The sequence below is a fragment of the Strix uralensis genome, chromosome 3, assembly GCF_047716275.1.
Source record: "Strix uralensis isolate ZFMK-TIS-50842 chromosome 3, bStrUra1, whole genome shotgun sequence".
In the NCBI taxonomy this organism is placed as follows: Eukaryota; Metazoa; Chordata; class Aves; order Strigiformes; family Strigidae; genus Strix; species Strix uralensis.
This window is the reverse complement of record NC_133974.1, coordinates 56,694,052-56,713,913: the sequence shown is the minus strand read 5'-3', so window position 1 is coordinate 56,713,913 and position 19,862 is coordinate 56,694,052. Positions and strand designations below refer to the sequence as shown.

The window sequence follows — 19,862 nt, the reverse complement described above, 5'->3', positions numbered from 1 at the left end:
CAACACCTTAGAGCTGTGCCTGCACAAACAGCTCCTTGGGATCAAGTCAGACACAGACCAATTATGAGGTTATAAAAAGCTGGGGAACTTCTTGTCCAAATGACACTTTGCTTTCTAGCCTGTTAACTATGTCTTCTTTCTGCAGGCTACAAAGCTGCATCTAAATATGAATTCCTCAGAGCAATTAGATTTTTCCACACAACCTGAAAACAAGCATCCCAACTTACTCCGCTATATGGAAAACTGTATGTTTCCCAAATAAACCCCAGTTGGGTTACTGAGACTTTGCTGTCAGGAAGGTTTTCTTTGGTGTGCACTGAAAATCTGGAGCCTGTCATGCTCAGTGCCCATACTCTGTTTTATAGCAGAGTTTTTCTTTCTTCAGCCAGAGCTAGGAACACTGACATTCACCCAGCATGTTTCCTCTGTGCTGAATTCCTCTACGCTGAATGACTAACAAGAGACCAAGGAACACTGTGAAGATATCTTTTCATTGCTAGTGCTCAGATTTTCCATTCATTGCCAAGACACAGCATCCATTTCCAGCAGTAAATGTCATGCACACAATAGCTCTGCTGTCGGTGTGAAAACCTAGCTTAACTAGAGGAGGAGGCATAAAAGATCAGAGCACATCCTCTGTGTGCAAGACTGTGCAGTCCAAAATATGTCTCATACTGGCAATTTGAAATAGATTGATTAGACAGGGTGGTATCCTAAAGCTTCATTGTCTGCCTGAATCAAATGTTACTTTTTTTTACTTGAATCATCTTCACATGTCTAGGCACTACCACTGATTACGGTCCTTACTTGGCCAAAAGAAGGCAGCATCTGAAGGAAGGTTTGCAGACTACAGGCCTGACTAAACGTGGTCTTCACCTGGGTGAACAGGGGTTGGGTGAACATTAGAAGATACTGGGGCTGTTTGTCCTTATCCAGCTTGGAGCAGAATATTCCAGAGGTCATGTTTAAGCAAGCAGGAGATGTGAGGGACAGCAACAGAAGATGGTATATAACACAGGACAGCAGAGGCAGTGAAGTCTCAGTGCAAGGCAGTGTTAAAAACAAATGCTAGGGAATGTGTTTGAGGTCAGTCACTGCAGCAGGAACAAGACTCAGATCAAAATCTGAATCTTCTGCCTTGTGGTTTGACCTTCACTGCATAGTCTGTAAATTGATTTAAAAGTGGTATAATTCCTCAGTGCAGAAGTTTCATGTGTACGAGAATATTTTTCCAGCTTTATATAGTAAGGGACATATAAACTCTGATTTGAAAATACAGTGTGCAATGAATAAATGATATGCTCTGACATTTGGTGGTGTTTGTGAGATATAAGTCTATTTCTAGTGCAGTGTAGGCTTAAATAGCCAAGTGGTGTTTATAGGAGATGGGCTGCTGCATTCCTTTTCAGTTTGCTAATATGGACTGGTCTACTGCAGTAAGCCAGCCCTGCACTGAATAAACATGTAGGAATCTGTTCATCTAGAGGATGATGTGAATAAACCATCATACCTTCACTGGAGATCTGTGCATACATCATGTCTTAAACTGTGAAAAAGTCAAACAGAATTTAAACTCATTGACTATGCTCCTTGGATACACTCTCAGCCTATATGCATTAGTTTACCTAGCTGAAACTTGAACTAAAAATAATCCGTAGCTGGAAAATCTTTGTGATGGACACAGTAAAATTCCAGCGATGGTTGGGAAGCATAGTTTATGCTTGTAAAATGCTTTAGGATCTTTGTTTTAAATGTGTTTAAACCATAAATGCTATTAAGTATTTGTTTTACTGCTGTTCAATACTTTCAGTGTTGTGTCATTACATTAAGAAATGGGGGCATGTCATTTTGACTGGATTACCATGGAAAACTTTGCTCTGTACAGTCCTCCAGCTGGAGCACAGAAACATGAGTTTTCTTGTACTGGTGAATATACTAGAGAGAGGGGGATACTGAGCTGTGTAGTGCCACCACCAAGTAGTAGAGGTAGGGAAAAAGTAATGTTTTATGACTGGACTGACATTCAGCCGCTGAAAAAAAAATAAAGCTAAGACAATGGGGCAAATGTTAATGATTCTTCCTCTTCAAGGTAGTTTTGGCTTGTTGCAAAGGGATTCTAAATCCAAAGTACTTTGGGAGACTGTGAGAAAGATTTGAATTTGAATGTAGATTCTTCTTTGTTTTACAGTGGTGCTCTTTCTCTACAGTGACCTGAACAACACCCTCAAAAACAATGTTTGAACTTTTCTAGATGCAATTAACTCCCCCCAAAAGTCTGAACTTTTCTAGATGCAGTTGGTGCAGCATTAGGAGGTATCAGGCTTTATTCAGAATCCTGCTTTCAGTCTCCAAAAATTCAAATCCCATCTGGCTTAGGAAGGTGCTGAGCCAAAGTCCCTGATCCTTTCTTCTTGGATCTTGCTTGGGTAGTAGCTAAGTGAAAAGCTTCACCCAGTTCTGCTAAAGCAGCTCCCTCCTACCAGTTTACTGAATCATTTTAGCTGAGATTATTTCTGTGATCAGTTAATTAAGCTACATAGAAGCATGCAGAGAGCCAAGGCATGATTTTCACTTGTGGCATCTAGGTCTTTAGAAGCAAAATGTTAACATGTGGTACTATCTTGCCACTTGGAAATACATAACTGTGCTTGAACACTATTTCACTACAGAGGGGGACTCTCTAAGTGGAATTGCAAACCTTCCTAATGGAAACAAGGACAGATCACGAACAAGGTAACTGAAGTAATTTGCTTGATTGATTATATTAATGCCCAGAAGGGAATATGTCCATTACATTTTTTTCTGTGGCTTTCTATTGTATCTTTCTCTCATTTAACAGTGATCCATATACAAGGAGGAGTAAGGACAATGCAAATTGGAGGAAGGAAATAATTGTCTTTAAGCAATGTCCTTTTGCTTTCAGACTGTCTGGGATTGTTTTCCCTCTCTCAGAAACCCCTATGTATAGCCAGTGAGCACAGTAGCTGCTTGGTTTGAATTTCTCTTTGTCTGTTTACTGTGACGAAAAGGACCTCAGCTTGTAAGCAAACTGCAAAGCCTTGAGCAAGGATGTGTTTTGAAGGACAGAAACAGCTGAGCCTTCTGGAGGCTCTACAGTTTGCTGATTAGTGTGGTCTCCAGGCCAATTTTGCTTATGATTATATGTGTGTGATTTATCTGCATATCCAATTTTATAAATTATTCCAAAGAGGAATCGGTATAATGCTATACTCTAAACTTCCCTCTCCCCCTCTCCAAGATGAAGAAATTGTCTCTCCAAAACTGCATGTTATCAGAGCTTTCTTCTTGCTCTCTCTCTCTCTCTCTCTCAACCTTTTGAGCCCCACATTGGACGCCAAAAAGGACTGTCATGGTTGAATCCCGGCAGCAGCCAAACACCACACAGCCAGGGGTATGGGGGAGAGAAAGGTAAGAGGACTCATAGGTTGAAATAAAAACAATTTAATAACTGAAACAAAATAGAATTAAAATAATAATGAGAATAATAATAGTAATAATAGAAAATACAAATGAGTAATGCACAATGTGATTGCTCACTACCCACCGACCAACACCCAGCCCGTTCCCGGCTAGCAATCCCAGAGAAGTGAGAATCCTGAAACTGCAATCCTGGAAGCAAGAGAGATCTTCCCAGTCAGCCTTCATCTATATACTGAGCATGACATGACATGATATGGAATATTCCATTGGCCAATTTGGGTTCGTTACTCTGGCTGTGCTCCCTCCCAGCTTCTTGCGTACCTGCGCACTAGCAGGACATGGAAAGTTTGTCACAGGCCGTGTTCTGGTGATTCAGTTTTACAGACAGGACTGAGATACCTGGCAGGACTGTATCTACATGCCGGGTCTGAATTTTCTAAGATGTGGCTGGTCGTTGTGGGTCTGTATTCTAAGTGAGAGTGACATGAACTTAAGGTCTCGACGAAGGGAGGGAGGGACGGGAGGCAGAGGGGAAGGCGAAGACCGGAAGAGGCTTCCTTCCTTCGGCTTACGGAAGGAAGGACGGACGGAAGGCACGGACCGGAAGGCCACGGGCCGGCCTGGCCTGTCCGATGCCGGCCTTCGTCAGCCTTCGGCCTTTCCTTTCCTTCCTTCCTTCTCTCTTTCTCCTCCTTTCCTTCCTTCTTCTCCTTCCTCTCTCTTTCTCTCTTTCTCTCTTTCTCTCTTTCTCTCTTTCTTTCTCTCTCTCTCTCTTTCTCTCTTTCTCTCTTTCTCTCTCTCTCTCTTTCTCTCTCTCTCTCTCTGTCTCTCTGTCTCTCTCTCTCTCTGTCTCTCTTTTTCTTTCCTTCCTTTCTTCATTTTCTCACTTTCTTTCTTCTCTAAGTCCTCTGCTTCTTTGTATCTGATTTTTTGTCTTTCTTCTTGTTCTCTCCCCCTTCTCTTGTTCTGTCTCATTCTTTCTTTCTCTCTTTTGCATTCTTTCTCTCATTCTGTTTTTTATTCTTTCTGAAAGTCACTACATTCTTATGGAGAGGACAAATAACCTTTATATTTTGTTTACTGCTTTCTGAAACACTTTGTATGAGGAGAGCTGATGAACTAAATGCATATCTTGCTGATGGTTGATCCTACGTGAGTTTAGTAAATCAGCCATCAGCTTGATTTGCAATAGGATTGGGCCTCCAAAATGGATTTCAGTACTGACTGCCCAGACTGCATGAAAGCAAGCAGAAAAAGAAAGACTCATCAATCTACTTATTTGTCTGCCTAAAACTTTTACTTCAAAGCAAGCTTGAAGAGTTTCTGAACTGAAGAGTTTTTGAGGAGAACATGAAAACTCTAGAAGCCGATACTGACAAATTTCTGAAAAGCTATTACTCCATACATACTACAGATATATGTTTCTTTGTAGCATCCAGAAAATTGTGTTTGACTGTTGCTTTTTAGTGAGAACTGACAGCACATTTCATGCTGTTTGAGAGGCAAATTAAAATTCAAGGCCTCCTACCAGGAGCCTGTTTCTTATTTCTGAAAAGCTAACTATGCTTTAATTGTGGTCTGGAAGTTAATGTTATTTCAGAATTGTCTTCTTAATTCCCATCATTCCTATTCTGCAGATGTGGAAAATCACCCTCTTTACTATATCGCCCATGACTTTCTTCATTACCATCTGCTGAGGTTCCAAAATCTGTTATGAGCTCGCTGCTAATTTCAACTTCCTTTCCTTTTTTTTGGGAAAAAAAACCCCAACCAACCCCCAACAGAAAACAACCCATCTGTACAGCTACTGAACGTCTTACCATAGTGCAATAAAAAACTCTCTTTCAGAAACATAAATCAATACTTCTGCTTAGGTCAGCCAAGAGGAATTGTCTTTTCTTGGGTACATCCTATACCCGTCTCTTCTTTCCAAGGGAAAACATTTTTACTAGGCAAGTTGATGCTCTGCTGGCCAGAAAAACCTGTGGTGTTTGAAAAATTAAAGCCGTCTTTAATAAAACCCTCTCTTCTAGTATAACTGTTCTTTCTCTGTTAGCCAGCTATATACTATTAAAGTGTTCAGAAAATAGTATTTAATAGTATTATGAAAACAGTAATTTTCTAAAAAGTGCATTCATTTTTCATTTTATCTATTCTTTGTCACTTTTTCTAATAGCTGTGCACAGCATAGAAGTAATTGGACTGATAGGATTCTCCCAGCATATTTTTAAAGGAATTTAATTTAAATGATAGACTTGAGACTGTTTAGTAATAATGACATCACTGTTACAGCAAAATCAATTTTTAGCAAAACCTCAGCTTACTAAGCTATGAATAAACAATTCTATGGGTAGTAAGTATATTTAGCATTGTCTAACAGGGAAGCACTAAAACTAGAGAGCCCTGAGCTCCCTTCCCAACTCAATAGTGGGCTGTTGTGCACCCAGTTTTTATCATCTGTGAAATGGCCACAGCGGGACTCACTCCCACCTGTTTGGAAGTGATGTCTGAAAGTGTAAGGCAGAGTAAGAGTAAAAGATTTTGAGGAGAGGCTATATACCATGAATGCCCATAGGGACAGATATTTTACACCATCTCTTTGAAAACCTCAACACACACATGTATACCCACACACACACATGTATTATCAGGAATAACTCTTACGATGCATTTGCCAGTTACTTCTGCAGATACTAGCAACCCACTAAATGAGCCGCCTACTCATTTGCAGCAGTTGAACAGGACTGAAGCTGTTGGCAGTGCCTGCATCAAAGCTGAAATATGATGAAAGGATTTGTGTCGTGTGTACTGAACAGGGGCAGACCTGCATCACGCTCATTTCTTGTCCAGCAAATGCTACTTCCCGACACTGTGACATGTTTACAGGGGCAGGTCTCTCTCTTTTCTGTGCCGAGCAGTAAGCCCAGCCAAGTCTGCCACTCTTCTGTTAAATCTGTAACAGTGTGACCAACTGTCAAATCTCAGGAAATTCTATGGAGCTAGCTTTGTATTTAAAAATAGAGCTGATAAGGGTGCGTGGCGGAAGAGCACATTCAGAAATCCGGCTTTTTGTTCTTTGTCAGTCCCACTCTCTCTCTGGTGGATTTTGCAAAGAGGTCACCATATGGGGAATGAGGGCTTGGGAAAACTAGACCCTGAGTTCCTTCAAAACTGGTCTTCTGGGATGGTAAACTATGTGATTAAGTTGCACAACTAATTGGATGATTAGTTCTACGGTCCTAATGTGCTTATTCATCCTGCATACAATCGTTAGAGTCAGTACTGAGGTTCAGTCAGTCAAGTTACTTCTCAAGCCTTTGCAAGTGGGTTTGGGGACTCTGCAGGTGCATCAAGCAGAGCTCGCCCACAGGCCAGAGCCACAGGAACCCCGAGCCCTTGTCCTCTTCTGCACCCAACTAGTAACTCTTGTCTCTGCTCTTTTTTTGGTAAATCCAATCACAGTGCCTCAGGGAACTTGTAAGTCCGTATTATGTGGCTCCATATGGAATTGCCATCGGGCATGAAGGACCTGCTGTATCCACACCGTGCTGTGTTCTATGGAAATGTTTGAAGTGGCAGAGGTCCAGGGGCAGTAAAACCCTGTATTGCAATTACTACTTGGGATAGCAAAAAGGATTTCTGTGGGAAATCCTTGCAGCTGTAGACATGGTTGGTCAGGACTCTTCAAGAAAGTCCATTTCAGCGACTGCTCACTTGTATTTTAAATGAATGAGTCTTTAGCAAACTAGTCTCTTACCATATGGTCCAGTTTGAGTGCCTATATATACTTGATGTAAAATTATATTTGAAAATCATGTGAAAGATTATGCTAAAAAACCCAGTGAGGGAAAACTAGGGACTTCATTAAATAAGGAAACACAATTCACAGCCTCTCAAAGTAGTTGGATCTGTTTGATCCAACTTGGCTCACAAGCTGACTTGCTAGCCCAATGGAAGTTACTGTATTTACTATCTTATCTGCTTTTTTTAAAGAAGGAACTAAGCTGCCAACATTTTATTTTCATCTGTGTTCATCCAAATTTGAATTTGCAATAGGTCATGTTTTGTTTGTGATAGTAAGCTTAAAGAGGGTTATCTGAGGGAAACAATATGTTGATAATTCATTTGAATTTTAGAAATTTTTGTGCTTCAGAAATGATGTGTGAATCTTTCAAGGTGAATCTTTGTTCTAAACATTCAATGTGCCTCATGATGACATGATGAAACCCCCCCCCAGTTTTTCTAGTGATTTTTTAATGCTTCTGTAGAGGCAGTTTCAGCAATTAAAGCACGATGCAGCAAATGCTAAATATAGACTCAAGTAAAATGGTTGGTAGTTTTCATTTTACACAGCTTAGTTTTCATATCTCTGTGCAAGGGAGACTGGTGTACTTAAATTGAAAAACGTAAGCTCAAGGATATATAGCACTGAGTAGGTATTATTGTTTGATTATGTTCTGCTTTTAGAGTTTGTTACATACTTCTAGGGTTTTAGATCTTCAGATTACTTCAGAGGTTTATTAGATTCAAATTTTAGAGGTCACATTTTTTGCTTTAAACTTATGTGTTCTTGCATATTGGTAACATCTGAAAGCAGTAACATATAAATGCAGCAAATGTGGGTTTGGAATATGTGATTCAATTTACCATTTTTAAAATTAGTTCTTGAGTTCTACCCTTAATACAACACAAAATATATGATTTTCTTGTGGATTTAATCCACATTTTTTGAGTTTATCCTTGCAGCAACTATCTTCAGACACAGAAGCAAAAGACAAGTAATATTTGCATGTATTTAAAGATACTTTATCACAGCTGTCTATTTCCTTTTCATTTCTTAGTCACTTTTCTGTTCTACCTTTTAACGGCAGCGGCTGTGCTAAGTAAAGACCTTGTCATGGTGCCTGCTGGGGATGCGTTCCAGCAGAGCCAACATCATGAAAGGCCCACATCATGTAAGCTCGGTGGTGTCTTTGAGCAAGGACTTCCATGAATGAACTGACTTCAAGGAGCATTCGCTGGTGTAGTTTGCAGATGGGACTCTTGTGTATGACTGCCTCTTGCACTTTCTTAATGTATATTTGTTACTATCCATTTTAGCGTCCTGCACTGCTTGTCATGTCCTGTTTCAGTATATTTTTTGTACTTTTTAATTTTCGCATTGGAAGCATATACATAATATTGTTTTGTAAGGATGCAGCCAGTTCTGGACTTTTAGATAGGCTATTTATCTCTTCCTATTAACGCATTTCTTTTGGGTGGGTCAAGCTACTTGCCTTGTGAATAGATGGCAATCAGTATTCCTTCAGAAGCTAGGGGGACCTTCCCATGTTCTGGAGTGACCTTCTGATGCTTGGCTCATGTTGTGGTTAAACCCCAGCCAGCAACTAAGCACCATGCAGCCACTAGCTCACTCCTCCCTCAGCCCCTGGTGAGATGGGGAGCAGGATCGAAAACAAGTAAAACTAGTGGGTTGAGATAGGAACAGTTTAATAAATGAAATAACAATAACAATAGCAATAACAATAATAAAAACAACAATAACAATAATAGATGATGATGATGATGATGATGATGATGATGAAAAGGAAGATAACAAAAAGACAGTGAAATAAATCCCAAGAAAGACAAATGATACACAGTTCAATTATTCACCACCCACTGACAGATGCAGCCAGTCCCAGAGCAGCAATCCACCCCTCCCAGCAAACTTCCCCAGTTTATATACTGGGCATGACATCGTATGGTGTGGAATACTACTTTGGCCAGTTTGGGTCAGCTGTCCTGGCTCTGTCCCCTCCCAGCTCCTTGTGCCCCTCCAGCCTTCTTGCTGGCAGGGCATGAGAAGCTGAAAAATCCTTGACTTAGTATAAACACTACTTAGCAACAGCTAAAAACATCTGTGTGTTATCAACATTATTCTCATACTAAATCAAAAACACAGTGCTGTACCAGCTACTAGGAAGAAAATTAACTCTATCCCAGCTGAAACCGGGACAGCTCAGAAGATAGTAACACTGAAAACTAAATGGTTAAAGTATAGAGCATATTTGTACCGTACTGTCCTGCATTAACCAGAAAATTGGAATTATGATTCTTCAATTTAATTTTAATTGATTTAACCAGATATTGTTATTTGAGGTATTAGAATGGTACACCGGTGCACTACGTGATGTTCAATTCTTAAACTGTGGGATTCCTAAATTAGTGGGACAGTCCCCAACAATTTAAGCAACAATACTTCTATGCTTCTTTTATTTATGTACATTTATGCTCACTTAGAAGCTCCATTTCTTGTTGTTTGTGACCAAAGATCAGGTTGCATGTTTACTAAAATGCCTTCCAGATCAATTTGGTCACTCAAGCAATGTGTTAAAAGTAGAATACTAGAGAATGATCTTACAGCCAAGCCAGAGTCACAAAGTTACTTTTAATAAGCACTCTCGTCTGTGTTAATTTTAAGTCAAAAGCAAAACAGTCTAAGGATACTGTAGTGGATTTGTACATATATCATATACTAACCCTGAGGTCCCATGAAACAAATCTGATGAGCACTGTGGTCAGTACAAATTAGTACGGTCCACTTTTTGCATTTCTGTCAATCTTTTGTCCGTTCTTGGGTGAACTGGGTTTGTCTAAAAAGTGTGTGCTAATAGATATGTTTATTAGTTTAATGTGAGAATGCTATTGAAAAGACTGAAGGATATAAAGCACAAGATAAAAGCAAATCGTGCTTTGCAGTCTCAGGCGTACCAAAACCAGAGTGTTTTCTAAGGCTGCCTGTCCTGCACACCGGGAAGGTCCCAGCAGTAACATAACTGATGGCTGCTGGCCCTCCTGCACTGTACAGGGAGCGGGCTGGTTCTGAGACATCTGCAGCGGGTGTGCTGGGTGGGTCTAAAGGTGACCTTTTAAACTGGATTTTATTCTACCAGCATAGAATACCGTCATTTTAGGCATAGACCTCTCACTGCTGAGAGAAAACAAAGTTTTATAATACTGATACATTATTATAGTAGCTAGTAGTGAATTATTGTAGAATCAGTGTCAGTGATTGTTGTAGAACAGAAGTCAATGGAGAAAAAATGGGGTGGGGAGCTTCATGAAGTTAATTATATTTATAGTTAAAGCATGAAATAAATTTTTCCATTCGACTTTTACATATGGGCATATGACAGCACTGAGCTGACTAAACTAAGCACTGGCATAAGTCCATTAACTTTACTGAAATTTCATCCCTTTGCAGCAATACTGGGTTTGGCTCAAACACAAGTGACCAGATAATTTTCTAACTGGTAATGTTCATAGGTTGTTTTTCAGACTTGGAGTAAACAAACTACAGACCTATAGGTTTTCACATATTTTCTCCATATCCTCTCAAGTCATTTGTATTTCCCCTTCTTTCCCACTGCCTTTGGGAGAGGAGGGGATGGAAAAAAGGGAAGGTAGAATAGCAGAACTAAAAGTTTTCCCCTTTAGAAAAACGCACCTGGGAAAGTCATGATTATCTTCACAAGTTACTGGTTAGATGTCACTGGATCCAACCGCCTGCAGATGTTCTTCTTCCTGCGGTGTCAGAGTTGATGACACAGAATTTATTTAAATCTCTTAGACTTATTTTAAAATCATATGACACACACAAAAAAGTGTTTGACCCACCGACCAGTAATGACATGTAAAATCCCTGACTCTTAAGGGTCTTCTAGAATTTCTCAGGTAAAAATCTGATTCTGAAACCTGGAACATTAAGAAGAATCTGAAATTTCAGGAGGCTGGTAATAAACCATAGCTATGGTAACAGCAAGCTGCTTGGCTTTATTCTCTCCCATGGTATAAGCTGTTAGTGAAAGCTCAGGGCAAAACAGATTCAAATTGGTATCCATTTGTGTTCTTTTGTGAAAGACATGCACTCTCATTTGCTGGCAGAAAAGGCAAAAATAAAACATTGTATAGAGTGTGTTATTCCATGATGCCTGTTTTGCAGATATTAGGTTACACAGTTTATTGTTAATGCTGTGCACTGCATGCAATGTACTTTTAGTGGAACATTTCAGTCTTTTGCAGGCCAGCCTGCCCCTACCAGCAGGGGTGCCATTTATGAGGTAAGCGAATTTGTTCTTAATTATAGTGCCACCCAATAGAGTTTAACATCTCACTTTGCAACATACGTAGTTATTTTTTGCAAAGCAGGAGGAATTGTTCTAAGCCTTCTTAAAGGCTGCTTGGACTTTGCTAGGACACAGTGTTCAGCTGAAAAAGTTGTGGGTGGAGGAAAAGGATTTCTGTACTTAGTGAAGCAACTGAATTGAAAATTTGTGATTTTAATTTCAAAGTAATTTACAATATCGATGTGCTTGCAGAAATGCCACTGTTGCTTTTTGATAGAATGAACATATGCTGGATGTCTTAATTAGATAGGGGAAATAGTCTGCATTCTTTTGGAACAATGTTTATCTATTTAGTGTTTGGCCTTTTTAATAATCTTTTAATTCTATTAAATATGAAAGCAAGTGTGCAGAATAAATACTGTCTTTAATCAAAGAAAAATGCTGCTCTCAGAGGTTATGCTTCAGCTTAATTCTGTTTAGAGCATTATTTTTTTACTCAGGGTTAAAAAAAAAAAGACATGATTTCTGAACCTGGAAATAGAACACAAACCCTTGGGTAAGATGTGCTGCAACTGACATTAATGAGACAGCATCTGCCTAGTACCAATGCTTAAGCTGTTACTTTCTATTGTTATTTTTCTTTGTTGATTCTGCCAAGAGGGTGGAGTTTGTGTCAGAAGAAAGAGGTGGAGAGAAGGCTGTTCAGACAATAAGAACTTGAGTCCATTCATTGTCTGGAGCATCACATTTCACAGTAATTATCCGGAGATGCAGGCTGTTTCCACTTCATGTTGATTCACGTCTAAGGTTACATGAGTTTTCTCTCATACCAGGCTGCTGTGAGTATCGAGACCTTTATACCTCTCTTGAGTGGGGCAGCACTGGAACACAGATTGCCACGCTCCTAATTCTTATCAACCCAAGAGATGTAAGAGGTGATAAGCTAATGGAAGTCATGTTAGTGTAGGTAGGCTCCATTAGGCGCAGAGGGACGAATGCACGTAGAATGGACTGGAGCCAGTACTACCCACCACCTCTGCACAACTGGGCCTGGTAGGTGGAACAATAGAGCTTGTTAAGAAGAGGGGCTTGGGATGTCCTCAGGGCCCCCTGCATTGCCAAGTTGAGATCCACGTGAAAGTAGGGGCTTGCTTCAGCAGCATTAAAAAGCACAAACTCATGTCTGCAGGAGGTCCACACCAGTTAGCATGCTTTTCCAAGAGGTTTTTGAAAATCTAAAACAAATACTGCTCTAGGTCTAGAACTGTGTACATAAGCAGACTGCAGATATAAAACATTGCTGGATAGTGCATAAAGCATTAACAAGCTAAATTTATTTATAGAGTAAAACTACTGGCTTCAGTTTGGCCCAGTTTCCAGACAGATACACTGAGGTTATTTGCAGCAAAAAAGCTCTACTAATTACATTCAGTTTCTACAAAAATAACTTAAAATCCAATCAAAAGGATGAACGTGTCTCAGGTTCTATTATCTGACTGCTTAAATTTAAGCATGTTTTTTTATTATCTGCTCTGAGCAGTAGCAGTGCCAAAGCAGACGCCCAAGCGGGGACACCTTGGAATACATGGCGTTGCTGTCAGAGGTGATTCAGCCAGACTACCTGATTGTGTTCTGCCACCCTCATCTTGGCCTTTTTATCCGTTTTTTTCCTCCATGGTATTGTTCACAAGCAGACAGAAGGTACATAGGAAACTGTAACACTTCCATGAATGGCAATACTGAGGCACATAAGACCACTGCAGTGACATTTATTAGGAGATGGAAGAACTGTTATCATACCTTTTCCAGGCATGCAGCTTTCTGGGGTCGTGACACGCCTCCGGATTCTTGCAGCTGCATTACAGGACAGCATCACAAACTCAAGAGCTCAGCAGTGATGAGGTAATTTTTCTCCTTGCCTGCTGCTAGATGCCTTCCCCTTCTTGATATTCAGCTTCCTCACAGCTCACTGCATCCTCCTGTAAATATGCTAAGAACACATGCTTACGCAACAAGTCTTTTAAAGAGGTCTTGAACTAAGCTGTTCGCATGTTTCTTGGTCTTGAGTGTTTTGCGAGATACCTTAGCTTTTATTCTTCTTTCTTATATTCGTGTTTACCTACCATGCTCTCTTTTGCAAACATTCTTCAGTACTGAAATTGGCTTCAGGGTTGAAAGGCTTGACAATTTCATTGAGGTGTTATCAACAATAATTTATCTTCCTGCATTGGTCTTCTACTATAGGCCAGTATTTGTGGCTTCTTGAAAATGCTTCTGACCTTGTATCACTCAGAGGACCTCTAGCAACAGCCTGAAGGTTTTGACAGGATCTCCTGGCATTTTAGTATTTGGGGTTTTATTCAGTATTTACTAACTTTTTAAAGCTTGTGTTTCTACAACTCTACCTGCAAAACACCTAGTGACAGTTACAGTCCATAGTTCAAGTGAGCTGGTGAGGAATGCACATCATGTCAGGTCTTCAGTGAGTACATAAGGGCTTTGTACAGATAAGAAAGAGGACAAAATAATGATATGCAGCGTTTCTATGTGCTCATGCCAGTACTTCTGAGGCCTCTCTTTTACTGAGTACATTACGAATACCTAGCTAGGCATAAATAAAATATGAGTTGTGCTGAAATATAACATAACTTTCCAAAGAGATAAAAGCTATTCTGTGATCATCAGCTACTAATTAAAAATGCATCAGGTCAGCAGGAAGTGTTTGAACCCAGATTTTATTTATTGATTATGAATGTTTCCACACGAACACATCACTGCTCCTGCTTCACCTCACCTCCCTAAGCTGTTGCATCCATCGTACCCTGCAATGTTGTGTATAAAGCATTGCTTTTCTTATCTTGGTGGTGGTGGATTTTGTAATTTTGGAATGATTACACTGAACCTATCCAAGTATTTTCTCCTCTATGTTTTTGTCTAACAATGTGGATTGTTGGTTGAGTCAGGGTACACTTCTTCAGAAGGTAGTTTACGATGGGGACCGCTGGGCTGCAGTTGCAAACAATAGTAACATGAAGGCTGCTATTGCAGAATTCTCTCTCGAAGTATTTGGAGCAGCCTCAAAGCAACTTGGGGGGGGGGGGGGGGGGGGGCGGGGCGGGCAGAGAGCCTCTTAGTGGGTTTGGATTATTGCTGACAGGAGCATTTTGTTTCCAGTCCTGTGGCTGGAAGTTTATGATGATACTGAGGATTTTTTGGTGGAACTGATCATTCACAATTCTTCCTTCCACTTTGTTTTTTTATGAAACCAAACACATACAGGCAAATTGTATAAACTCTACTAAGTCTGCAGGTACGGGCCTTGGGTATTTCAAATGCTGTAATTCTGGAACGAGGCATTTCACTTTTCTTCACCAATTATCGTTATACCAAATGAAGTGTTTTCAGTTAAGCGTTTTCCCTGATGACAGTTACCCGCCGTTGCTGACCCCAGGCTAAGCGGGCAAGAAGCGCGGGGCCCGCCGGGGTCTCGGCAGCCTCGGGGCAGGCGGGCCAGTGAGTTAATAAACCCGAGGCCAACGGGAGCGCCCAAACTACCTCCGCGGCCCCGGCGGGGCTGAAGCGGGGCGCGGGGTCCGCCTCGCCGGGCACCGCGGGGGCGGCGGGGCCGCGGCCTGCGCTGGGCCGGGCCGGGCCGGGCCGGGCTGGGCCGGACCGGACCGGGCCGGGCGGGCTCGCCCCTGGGGCCGGCGCTGCCCCGGCCCCGGCCCCCCGCGGCCGCTCGCCCCGCGCCCCCTCCCCGTGGGCCGGGTTATGTAAGCGGCTCGTCCCCGAGCAGCAGCAGCATCGGCGGGGCTCCCGCCCCTGTCTCCGCCCCGCTCCCAGCGCCGGAGAGGCAGGCGGCGACGGCAGCGCAATAAAGCAAGTTTTGTCTCCGGCGAGGTCCCACCGCCCTGCGCGGCCCCGCGCCATGGCTGCGGCGCCCCTGGGGCAGGCGGCCACCCCCGCCGCGGCGACAGCCCCCCGCTAACCTCCCTCGGCCGCGGCCGCCTCCGCCGGCCATCCGGGCCGCGGGGCCGCCGGAGAGCGCGCAGCTCCGCGCCGCCGCTGCCGGAGAGCGGCGGCCCCCCCGGCCCGGCTCGGCACCATGTGGGGCGGGCTGCAACCCCAGCTCGGCTTGCGCGGCTACAAGGCGGGTAAGGAGCACCGCGGCCCCGCCGCCGCCTGCGCGTCCCGGCGGGGTGGGAAGGGACGCGCTTGGGGCGGGGGGGAGGCACAAGGGCCCCGCCGCGGTGGGGCAGCGGCGGCGGGGCGGGCAGGCCGCGCCGCTCCCCCTCCCTCGGCCCGCCTGGCTCCCGGGTCCCCACAGAGGCGCCTGAGGAAGCAGCTTCCTCCCCACGGCGGGCGGGAAGCGTCACCGCCCGCCCCGGCTCCGTGAGGGGGGACGTGGCGGCGGGGCCTCCCGGAGAGGGCGCGGGGACCGGCCCGCCGCCGCCCCGGCCCCTGCCGAGGTCGGGCCGCCCGTCCGGGGGGCTCAGTGTTTACTTAGCTGGACCTGGCAGCGGGTGATAAAAGCTGAGCTTAACCTACATAGTCCGTTTCCATGTTTTGGGCTCTCGTTTTTTTCTCTCCCTGTTTTGTTAGTGTACCCTTAGGCAGAGGCTGGAAGTGCGCTTCCCTTTATGCTTTTCGTTTTAAATTTAGACTACAACAAATCGGTCGAGCTTTTTTTTTATTATTATTATTATTTGTTCCCACCTCTTTTCTGTCTCTGGATTAATTAGAGCCTAGTTCCTGCAGACTGGCAGGGATACATTGAAATTTCACGCTTGGAGTTAGGTTGTTACTGGGGAGACATCCTACCTGTAAGCAGCGGGCTAACTTTCAACCGTAAAGGCTGTCAAAACTGGCAGAGGAAAATAGATGAATTGATTGCAGAGCCGTGCGAGCATTACTTTTGGGCAGGTAAGACTAGGTGCCGACTCCTTTGGATGCCCTTGTCAGGATTTGAAAATATTACCAGCTATATCACCTGCTTTACTCTGAGTTCCTGCAAATATTTTTGTGATATTTTGACTTACTGAAGTAATTGATCACTGTGAAGGTCTGTGGTTTGTCTCTGCCATTACAAGTGTTAGAATAATTTTTTAACTGTTGGAATAATTTTTTTTTTCCCTTCAGAAATTCGGGTTCATGTTTTAATTTTGGGATTACAAAATATGACTGCATAATGTGTATACAGTTAGTTGACATATTTAAACGAGAGGATTGTTTTGCTTTCGACTGACAGGGTTTTTCTTGCAAATACAAGAGCTGCTAAGACGTCCTCAGCAGCTGCCTGAATCTCTACAAGTAGTCTAATGTTCAGTCCCTATAATGTGAAAGAAGACATTGTTCCTTTTTTCTGTACTATTATCAAGTTAGTTATTTCTGTGTGTAACACGTTTGCCTTGTTGAAGCGTTATGGGGTTTTTTGTTGCCTTTTTTTTTTTTTTTTTTAAATGCTTTCTGCAAAAGAATGGAGTTACGTTATCTTCGTGCTACAGCTTTCAAAAATACTGGGTATTCCGAACACTAGGTGCAGAGATTTCAGTTAATTTGATGGAAACTGCAGGAATTTAGGGTGGTTTATTTCTTGATTATTTGTGTTTGGGGCAGGAATATTGGAAGGTCATATCACAAGCGCACACTGGCACTAACTTCAGACTGTTACAAAGATTGTTGGTGTTCATTTTTCATTTGTTTCAGCAAACTTTGGATTGTGCCATTTGTTACAGTGTCTTCCCATTTTGTTTGTGGTCACATAAAGTGTTTTAGTACTGTGTTGAATTTGTCAGCAATTCTGATCAGTCAGTTGTTGGATGTTTTACTTCTGCCTGTTTGACAGAATTGTCTTTGCGATTTCAGAATGAATTTTGTGTATTACTTTTCTTTCCTCGCCTGCCCCTTCTGCCCTTTAAATACTCAGGACTAATATGAAGTTCAAAATGTATGTTTATCTATAAGCAGTAGAAGTGTAAGGTAGCAAAACTTGTAGAAAAATCTCTAATTTTAGATGATAGACTAATGGAAAGTGCTGGTTACTTAGAAAGCAAGTAGGTAAAGGTTTCACCTTGAGAACTGATTTGTGCGTTATAATTTCCAACATAGTAGTCCCTTCCTTCATCAGTCTTACTTTGAAAGAGTCGAGAAGCTGTTTTGTGAGGTTTGTAATCCCTCTAAAGAAGAAGTAGTTAACTAGATCCATGCAGGTATTTTAATGAAGGGATGATGGCTACCAAGATCCTGTGCTATTATGTTATTGCCAGGTTAGACTTTTTTTTTCTTTTTTTTGAGAAGGAAGCTGTCCATGGGAAAAGTATTTTGTCGCAGAACAGTAGCATCCTGCTAGGGAGCAGAAGTTTAAGCATTTATTTTTCAAGCTTATGGAATTTTTGTTTTGCCAAAATACATTTAATTCTTTAATGGCAACTACTTGCTGTGGATTCTGATTGTCTTTTAAATATTGGTGTGAGAGCATAGCAGTTAATAACTTGTTAATTCTTGTTAAACTGTGTTTATTACTGAAAAGCATTCTATTTTGCTAGTTGTATTTTAGTTATCTATGGATATGGGTATTTAGAAGTCCTGTTTTTTTGAAAATCTTAGAGTTCTCTTACAAACTAGGTGCCTACTGAAGCATTCTGTAAGAGATTTTCAGTGATAGATGCAAATTAATTCTGATTTTCTTAAAATGTAATGGGTAAGGATACTGTTGGTGAGTATTTAATTTATGGCCCTCAGTTTTATTCCTTCTTGTCACTTCCAAATTGTTCTTGCTTTTCAGTTCAATAAGAGTGCATTCTCTGAAAGAAATGTGCTGTCTTGTTTGCATGCCGCTGAGATTTTTTTTTTAGATAGGTGCTTCCCGTTTAACCAATGGATTTAATGACAAAGTTTTTTGCCCATACAAAATAAATTCAGCTTCTTACAGTCTCAGTACCTGTCCTAAAAAATTAAATGGCTATTTTTGGAATGTATATGATTGACTTACAGTCTTTCAGTCTTCTTGATGCATTTAACTGTTCATGAAAACCTTGCAGCATAGTTTATACCTCTATAAAGACAGCAGTTACCCACTATGCTGCAGGAATTTAAATAGCTGCAGTGAAGGGTATACAGTATTTCAAGCCCTTTGCTTATTCATCTAGACCATCATTTGAAATGCACAGTTGGTTAATAACTCTTTTAAGACTATGAAAGTGTTCATCTAGATGTGTTGTTCCTCTGGGGCATGCAGTCATTCAGTTAGGCTGTATGTGCCCAACAGATGCCTGTGGAAAGTGAAACAAACACACTTTAAAATGAAATCGCAAGTATTTATTACTTTCAGCAAACTGTAATACCTCTAGTCAAGCTTCTCTCCACTGTCCAATATTACAAATAGTTGACCACTACTGAAATTTGGCTGGTAATAGCTGTTTAGGTGACAAAGGCAAGAAGTGGTGAAAACTAGAAGTCAGGTGCTCAAAAGGATGTGATTTGACACTCCCTAAAAATAGTACCCTGCACCCCTCTGTTCCTAGAGCCCAGCAATGTCATTTGTTTGTAAGGCAAATCCCAGAAGTCGCCTGTGTTCTTGTACTTAACCCTTGTTGGCAGTGAGCGTGACACACATGGATCTGAAAGATTATTTAATGATGTCACGTTCAAAGTGTCAGCAGCGATAAGGTCATGACACATTATAAGGCCCATGGGGTGCTGCCTCCTTGGGATACCCATGGACTTCACAGGCAGCTTCACAACACAGTCAGGGTGGGGAGGATGGGGCCAACAACATTCTTTTTCATCCTTTGGGATGGAGGGGGGGACAGAAATCTATGGTTTTGTTTCTGTAACAGGTTTTATTGTTCTGCTGTTGGAGGTCTGCAGCCAGGGATGTGACAGCTCCCAGGACATCTTGAGAAGACAGGTTTATCTTTGCAGGCTAGGCAAGGTAGTAAATGATGAGTTAGTGTTACCAAGGGTAGACTTCCAATGGTTTACCAGTTACAAGTGTGCATATATATATGTATGTATATAGTACATTGTAAAGATTGATTACCTGAGCTTAAAAGTGTAATGTTCCAGCTACAAGACTGGCTGCTAGAATGGCCTTTGCTGTCTTTCACAGATTGCAGTGATGTGAAATGACATTCTGTGTTTGAGTGGTGGTGGGCAGGAGTTAGTTACTTCCCTTCAAAAGCAGTCCCTTCGTTTTTTCCCCTTCAGGTGATTCACTTTTATGGGCATAGTATCCACTCTTTTATGTACAGAACATGAATGTCTTAACTGCTTAGCAAGAAAAGAGTGATAGATGTAACTGTGTATTAGATT

The 19,862-nt window shown here is 41.9% G+C and overlaps 1 protein-coding gene across 2 annotated transcripts in view; it reads left to right on the top strand.

Moving 5' to 3' along the window:
• Window positions 1-19,862, top strand: part of CEP85L (centrosomal protein 85L) — a 159,344-nt gene that overhangs the window by 18,084 nt on the left and 121,398 nt on the right. Inside the window, exon 1 of one of the 2 annotated variants that reach the window (XM_074862363.1) lies at window positions 15,465-15,703. The exons of the other annotated variant lie outside the window; for it this stretch is intronic. Coding sequence (XP_074718464.1) covers window positions 15,655-15,703 — 49 coding nt within the window. The 5' untranslated portion in view covers window positions 15,465-15,654. Of the gene's footprint in view, window positions 1-15,464; window positions 15,704-19,862 lie in introns of those variants that run through there. 2 annotated transcript variants of the gene reach the window in all.